Here is a 13,311-nt window from a genome sequence, read left to right as displayed (position 1 = left end):
AAGTTTGTAAGTCTGTTTGCTTGTTACTTATTAACGCCTCAACCGCTAAACCAATTAAGATGAAATGCGGTAAAGTATGAGTCCCAGAGAAGGACATAGAATTGCATAGTTCCCGCGTGATGGCGAAAAAGGAAACCTACACGGATAGAGTCGCGGGAAGCAGCTAGTACAAACATAATTTGAAGACAACCTGTACACCGTTACACGTCATTATTCTCTAGTGATTTCACCATAACACAATATTAACTCTATCTGTCTCTGTCCCTCTCGTGTAAACAGCATAAAACTTTAAAAGCGGAGCCACTCGATTTGCCAGAGTTCACCTACTTAAGAGCACAGTAAAAGGGCCCTTATTGTGTTAAAAGAACAACTGTCAGTCTTAACACAAATTGAAGAACAATGAAACAGCACACTTATTGCAGATAGGTCACTATTTGAAGTAACGCGAAAAAGTTAAATGGACTTAAAAGAATGTGAACTGGATTGTTTTTTAGATAGTTACAAATACAATGTTTTTTTTACTTGTACAATAATATATTGGTTTGTGTAATTACACGGACCTTATGGTCCACCCACACTTGGACGTTCGTTTTCACCACTTCTTTTTGTTTCACACGGTATCAGACGATGATAGAAAGAGATGGTGGATGCAATCGCGAACGTCAGCGCGTTAAGCAATACAACCTGGGGTCAAAATATTTAATACAGTTTAAACTTATGCAACTAAAAGAATCATACAAGTATTTTAAGCTTCTTAATTACAAAATAAACTTCTTCATTGTATTACCTACTGCGTAAAATACCAGATTGAAATATTTGTTTTAACAATCAATTTTTTTTCACACATTTACATGATTAAGTTGAGTAGCACATAAAATCACTCACGTTTATTTCAGTGGACCTGACACGGCAATTTCCGTCGTCACAAAGCTTAAAAGTGAATTGACGAGTGCAAAACGGATGGATGCTTTATGTAAGCAATAAACACCAGCGTGCAAAGCCCCAGTGACGTTTTTGTTCTACGTAAGCCATGTAAGCTGGACGGGTCGCGTCCATAAAACGGTTAACGAGTATTGGAGCTCGTAACTGGCGTGATTAAAGTGCCCGTTTACGAGCTGCAACTATCAGCGTTTGTTACACAAACAAGCACTCGCTGTTTGCTTGAGTACTCTGTGCTACGGAGTCGGGGTAAAGAGGTTCGTATTTTTTCTTTACTAGCCTTTACCCTTGGCTTTGCTCGCGTAAACCAGTTGAATTGGAATTCTAGAATTTTGCAAAAAAGCCCGCAGGAAATGTCATAAATTATATAGTGGATGTCATTAACGTTACGTAAAAAAACATACGCGCCTTAATTCATGTCTCTAATTATAGCAATTGCAAAGCCGTGGTGGCCTAGTGGTTTGACCTATCGCCTCTCAAGCAGAGGTTCGTGGGTTCAAATCCCGGTCCGCACCTCTGAGTTTTTCGAAATTCATGTGCGAAATTACATTTGAAATTTACCACGAGCTTTGGTGCGTGTGAAGTTCCCAATCCGCAGTGGGCCCGCGTGGGAACTACGGCCCAAGCCCTCTCAATATGAGAGGAGGCCTGTGCCCAGCTGATATTGTGATATTGTGATATTGTGTATTGTGATATTGTGCTGCTGATTTGGGACCATTTCGTGACATGCATACGTAACAATTTTTTATTTTATTTTTATTATTGTTGCTGTCTTTTTTAATGTCACGAATAAATGTTTTCTTTCTTTCTTTCTTTCTTTCTTTCTAGCAGTGGGATGTAAATAGGCTGGGATGGGTAGATGGATGGAATTGTAGCAATTGAAATTTTGGGATTTAATAGTATAGATATCATAACATAGTACGTAGTATATATAGTATATATAGTATATATAGTTTAACAATAGTATGTTCTTTTGTTTATTTATCTATCACCTAATTGTTTTTACCTATGTTGACGAAATAAATGAATTTGAATTTGAATCTCGATCTCATGTGAATATCCTTAGAAAAATATTACTTGATTTTTTCGTAATGGCTACGGCACCCTATCTATGTGCTCTTGCCCTTTTTTCCATCGTAGAACAAAGAAACACTAAGTTCTTTCAAACAAAGTACGTTACCCATTTTACGGGCACATCTTCAACAAAACTAAAAAAGAAATTACTACATTTTACAACCGCGCGTTCCTTTCAGACCTGAAACCTACATCGGGACCAGTATAAATAGACCTCTTACTGCTCCTGTAGCTTCCATTATGTTACCCAAGCGCTTAACCAGTTGGGGGTAGGGGGGGGTCAGGTTAGGCTGGTGCCGGTGTATGACCCAGTTGACGCACTCATCACATATAAGTACCATGTCATCGGTGAAATGACTGAGCCGACGTACTAAGCAAAAAAGTAGAAGTGCGAGTCACTTTCGCGTGGTGAGAGTTCCGTGCGATTACATCAGTAGGAATATTATAAAAGTCAAAATTTTTTTTTTTTATTTGACTGGATGGCAAACGAGCAAGTGGGTCTCCTGATGGTAAGAGATCACCACCGCCCATAAACATCTGCAACACCGGGGGTATTGCAGATGCGTTGCCAACCTAGAGGCCTAAGATGGAAATAGAAATAGAAATATTTATTCGCTATTCGCACAAAACATAATAAAAATACATTAAAGAAAGAAAAAAAAACAACAATATGCGAAATCGCGAAGCGGTCCCAGCTCAGCATAGTGTTGGTCGATGGTAGTGTTGGAGATGGGATACCTCAAGTGCCAGTAATTTCACCGGCTGTCTTACTCTCCACGCCGAAACACAACAGCGCAAGCACTGCTGCTTCACGGCAGGATTAGCGAGCAAGATGGTGGTAGCAATCCGGGCGGACCTTGCACAAGGTCCTACCACCTGCAAACCTACCTACCTACCTTTATGCCTGTTTGTCGCGTTTTCACGCTTAAACTGCCGAACGGAATGAAATAAAATCTGGTATGAAGATAGTTTTAGACTCCGGAAAGGACAAAGGATAGTTTTCATCCTGGATGATTGCATAGTTCCTGCGAGATAGCTATACTTACTTAAATGTTTTTTTTTTAATTAAAATCCATTTATTGCCTTTTTATTTATATTATCTGACGGAGTCTGGGGAAAAAGCCTTGTATTATAATAATTATGTTTTCTTTAAATGCCCCTTATATTTGAAACCACACGTTTTCCGTAATCGATCGATATAGAACTATTTTATATATATTTTTTTCTAAATTTTAGAATCCGTAGTGTTCGAAATAAGAGTAAATGGTCAACTTTTGCCTATTTCCTTAAATAACTTCAAAACTATTTATTTTTAAGTTATAATATTATAAAAAATACATATATTTGAAATGCACAATGAGCCCTCATGTATGTTATGTCACACAACGAAGCCGTGGTGGCCTAGTGGTTTGACCTATCGCCTCTCATACAGAGGGTCGTGGGTTCAAACCCCGGCTCGCACCTCTGAGTTTTTCCAAACTCATGTGCGGAATTACATTTGAAATTTACCACGAGCTTTGCGGTGAAGGAAAACATCGTGAGGAAACCTGCACAAACCTGCGAAGCAATTCAATGGTGCGTGTGAAGTTCCCAATCCGCACTGGGCCCGCGTGGGAACTATAGCCCAAGCCCTCTTGTTCTGAGAGGAGGCCTGTGCCCAGCAGTGGGACGTATATAGGCTGGGATGATGATGATGTCACACAATATATAATATGTAGTTTGCTAAAGTTTTTATTTATTTACTCCAAAAATGCCCACGTGTTTAAAGTACATTTATTTACGTTACACGTCCATCTTTGAGTCACTGATTTACCAAATGTATGCTAATTTTCAACTGAATCAGTTCGATAGTTTCAGAGCAATTCAGCTGAAATAGACAAACAGACACACGAGTGATCTTTTAAAAAGTTCAGTTTTTTCCTTTAGAGGTACAGAACCCTAAAAATGCAGTAAAGGCGTACAAGTAATGAGGACATTTGTACTAGCCTAAAAGGTTATAGGATATTTGACATTTCCTAAATTTGCTTTAATACCGTAATATTATTTCATGAAGATAATTTTATTATTATTATTGTTTTCCGGTTACTTTAAAGGAACATTCAAAAGGTTAAATTAAGATTGTTTTTTTGGAATCTTTTTGTATTTTTTATTTCAATTCCAAATTTTTTACTTTGACGGTCACCCGTAAAACCTAAATTGAAAATACAAACTGAAATATAGATGCACAGAAAAACCAGAAAAATAAGACCAGCACTGGGAATCGAACCCAGGTCCTCGGTATTCCGTACTACCACCAGCACCAGCACCAGTGGTGTAGCGGTATAGCACGCGGTACGGAATACCGAGGACCTGGGTTCGATTCCCAGTGCTGGTCTTATTTTTCTGGTTTTTCTGTGCATCTATATTTCAGTTTGTATTTTCAATTTAGGTAAAATTAAGTTAAATTCTCTAAGACACTAGTCCAGTGGCGAAGCGTCCGTAGAACTCGATTCCCACCGGCTTGCCCATTATTTACAAAATAGAACAACAAGACATACAGAATTTATGAAAGATGTAAGCGATCTTTGCTTCGGCTTTACCACGGAAATATCTGACGCCACTCCACTGCTAGTGACCCAACTTTCACTGTTTAAAACATAATCAAGAATTTAGATATTTAATTATGCCAAATAATGCACAGTAAAACAAAAAGAGTATCAATGAGATGACGTTTTTTTTTAATCCGTAACTAAAGTGCTTTTGATTCACGCATTTTTATCAAAAGAAGGTTAAGGGGTTAAGTTTTTACTCTACTTTTATTTACTTTATATGGGATTTGGCAGAAATTCGTGGGACAAAGTTTATCAGAAACATTTCAGCCCTGTTGTATTCAAAACATAAATAACAAGTGGAACAACTTTCCGCAACTTCCAAGGGACTTGCAATGCAAATAATAATTTAATAAAACTTGCCCAGTTAAGCTTTTATGGTACTTTCGTACCCCTCTTTTATGTACTCCCAAAACGGCGCGTCAATCAACTTTGATTGCTCCCTTTGGATGATTTTAAAAATACGACAAAGTTTCAAGGCATTTTCCTCAAGTGAAAGGATTGTTTGCCTTTGACTAACTTTTACTCTTCAAGACATTCTCGAACCGAGCAAAAACGAGATTAATTCCAAATGGAGCATTTATTACTCGTATTCAGCAACGCCAACATCACGGTATTCACGTTCCCGAGTTAAAAATTCCACTGCGTTCGAATTTTCAACTCTGCGTTGCTTCGTTATGTTGGTACTAACTTAAATTTATGCCAATGCAACAATGCTACTGGCCGCTTCAAAATAACAAACAGGAGCATTCGAATGCGTTCTAATCGTGTTCCACGTTTGAAACCGGCGAATTAGTTCGGCGGTGTTGGCACCGCGACCCAGTTGGAAACTCATACTGGGAGCCTGCAACGATCAATTTTAATAAATAATAATATCTGTGCACCACTCCGTAGGTACTATTGTTTTTTTTTTTGCTTTGCTGGAGTTGGGCTTTCAGTGTGGCCCTAATGTTGTTTCAGGCATATAGTAAACTTAAAAACTTAATTAAGTAATACCTACCCAATTGTAATGACGCCTTCTAAAAAAATATAAAAGCCAGTGTCACGATTATTGTTCGGACATTTCTTTCTAAATCAAAAATTGAGATTATAACAAGAATGGCACAGCGTTCTAACATAAATCTGTACTATTTATTCTACTGTTTGTTCTCGGGTTTTGAATGTTTAATATGGATTTAAGTGTGTATTTAAAGAGTGCAGTCTTCGCCAACAAACTGCTTAGCAGTTTGGCGAAAATATTTTTAAGTTGTTATTTTTGTAAAATGTGATTTATAAATTAAAAAAAAAACCTATTAAATGCACTGTCATTTCTAAATAACTCAGCTTAACAAAGCTAGTCGCACATTTCATTCAGTTTTGTCATAAATTCATATTCATAACATTACGGAACGTATTAACGGACAAAGATAAACAACAACTGCATCACTATAACAGCCTAAAATAGTTCTGCGCTTTGCAGTGCATATGCCGCAGCGTGTTACAATATTTTACACCAACTTACGACACTTTACTATGCTGTAAAACCGTATAATGGCCGTTAAATTTTGATATTGAAGATATTGCATTTCATAGAAAAGTTTTTAAAACACTTTTAACATTGTTATGCGATCGTAAACAGACTTTACGTCGTATGAAGAAAGTATCTCTGGGAATATTAAAGTGATAAAAGTTAAAATGTATGGATATTTTTTACTGTGATTTCAACATAACTTTATATCCATGAACTAAAACAATTACTTTGCTCACTCGCGACCTCACGCGAGGTTTTAGTTCATAATTTTATATTTGTTTTTAATTCAAGGCAGCGTAAATAAAAGCACATTTTTATTCCAAATTAATTGAACTCTATCCCACCTCATGGTAAGCGGCGATAAAACCGACTGAAACTTAAACTGTTCTTAACAAAAATAATGTTATTGAAGCGTAACTAGTTAAGAATTAATCTAGAATTAGTGCTAGTTCTAGTCTTAGTTTTAGGTGGTACATTTTGGAGCCAAAATAAACTTTTCTTTCTTTCTTTCTTTCTTTCTAGTTATAAACAAAAAACAACAAGAAAAAAACAGCCATATAAAATTCTTAAAATTAACTTTTTTGCGCTCTTTGTTAATTGCGTAACTCTAACTTACTTAAGTTCTTAGTACAGTTTTATTTTAATGCTGTCTTTTAGCTAGTTTTGGTGAGTAAAAATACTGGGATCTACAACATAAATTCCATACCTTCACTGAACAACTTTGTGTCTAGAAATTTATGTAAGCCTCAAGACGGCTATCAATAGTATCAACTCTGTGACACAAAAAGACTCCAAAAAACCAATCATAATTTGATTACTCAGTAGCGACATCTCTTGTCTGGGTGAGCGGTTGGTTCCGAAAGAGTGTGACGTCTCTCGATGAGAGCGGAACATAGATGTCGCTAGTGCTGCTGCATAAGTAGCGTAGTAGAAATAAGCAACCTGAGATATGTATGCATAGGAAATTTCGTGTCTAGATTCCTGTCCAGCGGTGGTGTAGGGGTTATAGCACGCAGCACGGATTGCTGAGGACCTGGGTTCGATTCCCAGCGCTGGTCTCTTTTTCTGGTTTTTCTGTGCATCCATGTCTCAGTTTGTATTTTCGATATGGTTTCACGGGATACCCGTAAAAGTAACAAATTTGAAGTTGAAATAAAAAATACAAAAAGACTCCAAAAAACCAATCATAACTCTGTGACAGACTAAGACGAAGATGATTGATTTAACATAAGTGCTGATAGGGCGACTTTGAAGTTCAACGAAGAGAATTTTACCGAGCAGTGGGATACTATTACAGGTCAGGAAACCGCCGTCAAAGAAACAGATGGTATCAAAATGAGCGACTATGCGTTTTATTGAATACTAGGTATAAAGTTGAAGCAAACCTACGGCAGGATACCTAGGTATCCTGCCGTGTCACCAAGTAACATAGTTTTAGTGCTAGTTCTAGTCTTAGTTTTAGGTGGTACTTATGGAGCCAAAATAAACCTTTCTTTCTTTCTATCTATCTTCTTTCAAATCAATGGCCCCATGATAATATTTGCTACAGGCCCCGCGCTGGCTTAATCCGGCTCTGCAGGGCTACTACGAAACTCGAAACTCGAAGTTCGTATCGTACCGTCCCTCTCGCTCTCGTATTATACAATATGTGTCAGAGGGACCGCACGACACGAACTTCGAGTTTCGAGTTTCGTAGTAGCCCTGCTGATTCGACGTCGGATTTAATAAAGGGTGTTAAGGCTGTATAAGTCATACAGCTTATTTATGTAAAGGGCATTAAGTAATGCTGAGATTGGATGTTTTCTTTGACATTTATGCCGTAAAAAATAATAATAAGTCACACCAACGCCATATAAGAATAAGAATAGCCTTTAATCATAATTTGGCTAGTTTTGGCGCGAATTTGGTTTTGATAGTCCCCACGTCAAATTTTGATTATTAGAATTTGAAAAACTTTAAGTGACTTAATTTAACTTAACTTTTTCTGACATATAAACTCACTTTTTGTCAGTCTCATCATCATCATCATCATCTCAGCCTATATATGTCCCACTGCTGGGCACAGGCCTCCTCTCAGAACAAGAGGGCTTGGGCCATAGTTCCCACGCGGGCCCAGTGCGGATTGGGAACTTCACACGCACCATTGAATTGCTTCGCAGGTTTGTGCAGGTTTCCTCACGATGTTTTCCTTCACCGCAAAGCTCGTGGTAAACTTCAAAAATGTAATTCCGCACATGAATTTCGAAAAACTCAGAGTCTTTGTCAGTCTAGGGAGTAAATATTTCTCTCATCGACTGTACGGATAAGTTCTCCTTTGTAAATACATGTATATTTGTACATATATATATGAATCTCAATTTCTTGCTATAATTGGTTTACATCTATCTATCTATCTAATACCTTTAAACGAGCAACTATTGTATATATGCCGTGTTTATATATATATATATATAATCAGAATCTCGGAAACGGTTCCAACGATTTCGATGAAATTCGGCACGTAGGAGTTTTCGGGGATGAAAAACCAATCCAGCTAGAAAGTTTTATTTCTGGAAACACGCTGGTTACCGAGTTTTAGCCCGAGCGGAGTTCGGTCGCCCAGGTTCTAGTACATAAATATATATACAGACTTACATAGCGCAGTTGACATTAGCGTTCACGTATGTCTTAAATTTAGGACGTAAATTGAGCAACAAACATCTCTTTTATAATATTTAAGTGAGACAAGATAATACATAACACCTACCATCTTATAAAGCAGTAAACAACGGTATAAACAACTGTTCATAAACACCGACATTCCCGCCGTATGTTTCCCTCGCCATTTTCCGAATGACCCAGTTCTCTCTAAATCCCCCATGACAAAAAATGGCTATATATTATTGACACGAACAATACCTTGTAAACATGTTTGAACGAGCACCGTATAATGCGTATTTCCCATGAGGCGACACTCGACACACTCATTACTGAAGTTATACTTTAGCTTATATCTGCACTATATTTTTTCTGACACTAAAATTATAGGTTACTTATATGTCGTCCTGTATGTCCAAAAAAAAAACATTTATTCTGTACCTAAATAGGCCGCAATGGGCACTTACACGTCATATTTCTAAACTACCAGCGATTTCGGAAAGACCATCATTGCCAAGAAGAATGCGCCGCAAGAAACTTGGCAGAAAGTCATTTTTTCAAAATAAAATAATTACAAATAAAATACTTTTAAACTGCAGTATAAAATTAAAGAAAAAATTACATGAAAAGAACAATAACCACCACCGCCCACTGCTGGGTACAGGCCACTCACGAATAGCGAATTAAAAACTTCACACACACCATTGCTTCACAGGTTTCATGCAGGTTTCCTCACGATGTTTTCCTTCACCGCAAGTCTCGTGGTAAATTTCAAATGTAACCCACGATAAAGATTGTTTTTTTGGACCCACGATCTTCTGCTTTAGAGGCCATAGTTCAAACCTAACACTTAGTAACTCTTTGATTTACGAACTTTAATTTAACTTGCAACGTTCGTATTTCACAAGGAAATATACCCAAGTGTCCAGCTACGATATGATTTATTTTGATATAAGTATTTTAGTAGTGAGCCGTGGTGGCCTAGTGGTTTGACCTATCGCCTCTCAAGCAGAGGGTCGTGGGTTCAAGCCCCGGCTCGCACCTCTGAGTTTTTCGAAATTCATGTGCGGAATTACATTTGAAATTTACCACGAGCTTTGCGGTGAAGGAAAACGTCGTGAGGAAACCTGCGAAGCAATTCAATGGTGCGTGTGAAGTTCCCAACCCGCACTAGGCCCGCGTGGGAACTACGGCCCCAAGGCCTCTTGTTCTGAGAGGAGGCCTGTGCCCAGCAGTGGGACGTATATAGGCTGGGATGATGTTGATTTTAGTAGTACCTAGTCTAAAATAACAGATAGGTAGATATATATAAGCTAATATATCTTCGATCAACAATAATATATAGTTAAGTTATTGTTTTCACGAACTGGTAAACAAGGAGATTGTAATGCGTACTTACCTCCAAACCTCCATGCTGGCATAATGCTGCTGGCCAGTGCTGACTGAATTTCCAAAGCCAAAGAGGTGTGGCCTCTAATATGAGCAAATAATTAAAATATAGATCATACTCCTCAAACTGAACAACATTAGTTCAGCGACTTTTAAAATAACTATTTATTTATTTTATTACACTTTTAAGTTTATTCGAAAAAGCAATGTAAAGCAAAATGCTTAATGTTTGTAGCGTGACAGGTGACGTCGGATGGTTCTAGGATGGCGTACATTGATGATCATCATCATCATCATCATTATCCCAGCCTATATACGTCCCACTGCTGGGCACCGGCCTCCTCTCAAAACAAGAGGGCTTGGGCCATAATTCCCACGCGGGCCCAGTGCGGATTGGGAACTTCGCACGCACCATTGAATCGCTTCGCAAGTTTTGTGCAGGTTTCCTCACGATGTTTTCCTTCACCGCAAAGCTCGTGGTAAATTTCAAATGTAATTCCGCACATGAATTTCGAAAAACTCAGAGGTGCGAGCCGGGGTTTGAACCCACGACCCTCTGCTTGGGAGGCGATAGGTCAAACCACTAGGCCACCACGGCTTCACGGTACATTGATAGAAGTATTTAATTTTGTATGAAAAATTGAAAATTTATAGACTCCATTATTTTTAACAGTCGCTGAACTAATGTTGTTCAGTTTGACGAGGATGATCTATGTTTTAATTTTTTGCTCGTATTACAGGCCACACCCGTTATATACTGTGTAGGTACAATACAATAACTCTTTATCTACATGCATATCATAACTTCCCTATTATATGTTAAGAAACGACTATCAAATGGCCTTTATTAAGAAACCTGGTATAAGCGGGTGCACTTAATGTTCACATTAAAGTATCGGTAATACTTTTTTTAACAATGCATATCTGTACATATTGTAGAAAACTTATGACATGCATGTAGATAATAATTAAATTCAAAGTCAAGTCAAAGTCAAAGTTCAAAGTCAAGGTCAAGGTCAAAGTCAAAATATAGGCCATATCTGAACATATTATAGAAAACTTATGATATGCATGTAGATAAAGTTATGTATGCGGCTATACATAATTAGGCATTATGCACCAGCCACATAAAGAACTATTATTGTACACCAACACATAGTAGGCAGTACAGAAAACACAGGTTTATGGGCTGGTACTGGTACTGGTATGGTATGGTACTTATTTTTTTTAGCTGCCCAATCTTTGCCCATACCATGGGTTTATCCATCCATTCTAAAACCGAGCACGACACAAAGCTAGATACTCTAGACTGCTAAAAATATTCAAATGTCACTCGCTAGCGCTAGATAAAAATACAACTTAAATTAAACAATACCAGCAGACATTGTAATATTCACAATGAAACGCGAGCTTTCTGTTTGCAGAACGCGACCGATCTGTTGCCCGAGTTAACATTTTATTGCTACTTCAGCAAACTTTATTTAAATCCGCCATCTTTGTTTGGCTACAGCATAGTTTGTAGAAATGTCATCGCAAAAATTGTTTATTTAGGTTCCAAGTTATAGGTTTAATCCAAAAGTGCGAGATGAATTGTATATCCATACTAATATTATAAATGCAAAAGTGTGTGTGTTTTTATGTTTGTCCGACTTTCACGTCGAAACGGAGTGACGGATCGACGTGATTTTTGGCATAAAGTAGGTAGTTTATGGGTCAGAGAGTGACATATGTTACTTTTTATCCTGGCAAAATGCACAGTTCCCGAGCGAACAGCGCGCGATAACCGAATTCCACGCGGGCAAAGCTGCGGGCAAAGGCTAGTCGTTTATAAAGACTTATTTATGATGGCCTAGTAGCCATAGGTAGGTTTAGGTTATGTTAAATTTGCATCGGCCTGAAGATCCAAGAGCACGCAGAAATAGGGGCTCCGCTGGCGCGGAGCTTCGTTGACGCTGTTTCTATATCAATTCAACTGAGGAAAAAACGCTACCGTGAAAATAAGGTTCATTAAAAAAAGCATTTGGGGAAAAATGCGAATAGAAATTTTGCTAATTAGATATAACGATTCTGAGAAAGTAATCTAACCAGCCAATTTGCTACCTTTAAATAGTAGATTGATAACCAAGGGTGGAAAGTGACCCATTTCACCCGAGATATTTGTGGCCAATAGTTCGAGGGGAAATTGGTAATTTCACCTGAGTTAGACTTTCTACTTTTCATTTCGACTGTGAGGAAAGTAAAATGCTACAAAAGAGATGAGAATAATAATAAATTGAATTTACTTATATACAACCTCCAACGGTACTTTTTCGACTGGCCTTTTGCCGACTACAAAAAAAAGAGTTGGTCACGACCAAGGAGCTTATACTTATACAAAACTGGAGGTTAACCGCCGAACGAAGAAGTTTGACCTTTATTACTTATTTATATATTCCGTCTCTTTCTTTTACATTTCACGAATGTCTTCCATTTCTTAACCTAACTAAAGAAAGAGATGGAATATGTTCGTTACCTAATAAAGATCTAATTTCTTGTTTCAAACGGATGTTTGGCGTTCAACCTCCAGTGTTGTATATAAGCTCCTTGGTCAAGACATGCATCTCATCATCATCTTGGTCATGCCGAAGCCTGAAAAAAAAGTGTCATTGACATACAATTATCTTCGACTCCGTGGCTAACCGATTTTTTTTTTAATTACTTTCAACCCTAGAGATGAAAAGGCAATTTTCCACCCGGCTATCTACCCATGAAAATTAAAATTTCCGAACAGGAGAGATGAAAAATAAATACTATGTGATAAAGGGAATTCTTTGTCTTTACCGAAAAAATGATTCTAACCCTAAGCTAATCTCAATCTAACCTCCAAATTTACTTCCAGATCCTTACACCGCATCGTCCATCCAGTGCAACGAGACAATCGTGCTGTCTCACCTGCGGCCGCACGCCGTGGTCTCCTCCCCCGGCTTCCCCCGCGCCTACCCCGACGACGTCGAGTGCGTGAGCGAGCTACGCGCGCCGCCGGCGCACGCGCTGCTGGTGCACTTCGAAGAACTGCTGACAGAGCACGAGCCGCAGTAAGTAGTTTCCAGAACGCTGTAACATGTCGTCTATGTAACGTAAAGATGTAACCACACCCTGTGGTCTTCTCTCCCGGTTTTATGGCCTACCTTGACG

General features: G+C 38.3%; 1 protein-coding gene across 1 annotated transcript in view; it reads left to right on the top strand.

Moving 5' to 3' along the window:
- The window catches only part of LOC141430111 (uncharacterized), a 276,496-nt gene that overhangs the window by 172,264 nt on the left and 90,921 nt on the right, over positions 1 to 13,311 (top strand). Inside the window, 1 exon segment of the mRNA XM_074090657.1 lies at positions 13,016 to 13,211. Coding sequence (XP_073946758.1) covers positions 13,016 to 13,211 — 196 coding nt within the window.

The sequence above is a fragment of the Choristoneura fumiferana genome, chromosome 8, assembly GCF_025370935.1.
Source record: "Choristoneura fumiferana chromosome 8, NRCan_CFum_1, whole genome shotgun sequence".
Taxonomy (NCBI): domain Eukaryota; kingdom Metazoa; phylum Arthropoda; class Insecta; order Lepidoptera; family Tortricidae; genus Choristoneura; species Choristoneura fumiferana.
This window is presented reverse-complemented; position numbering and strand designations above follow the sequence as displayed.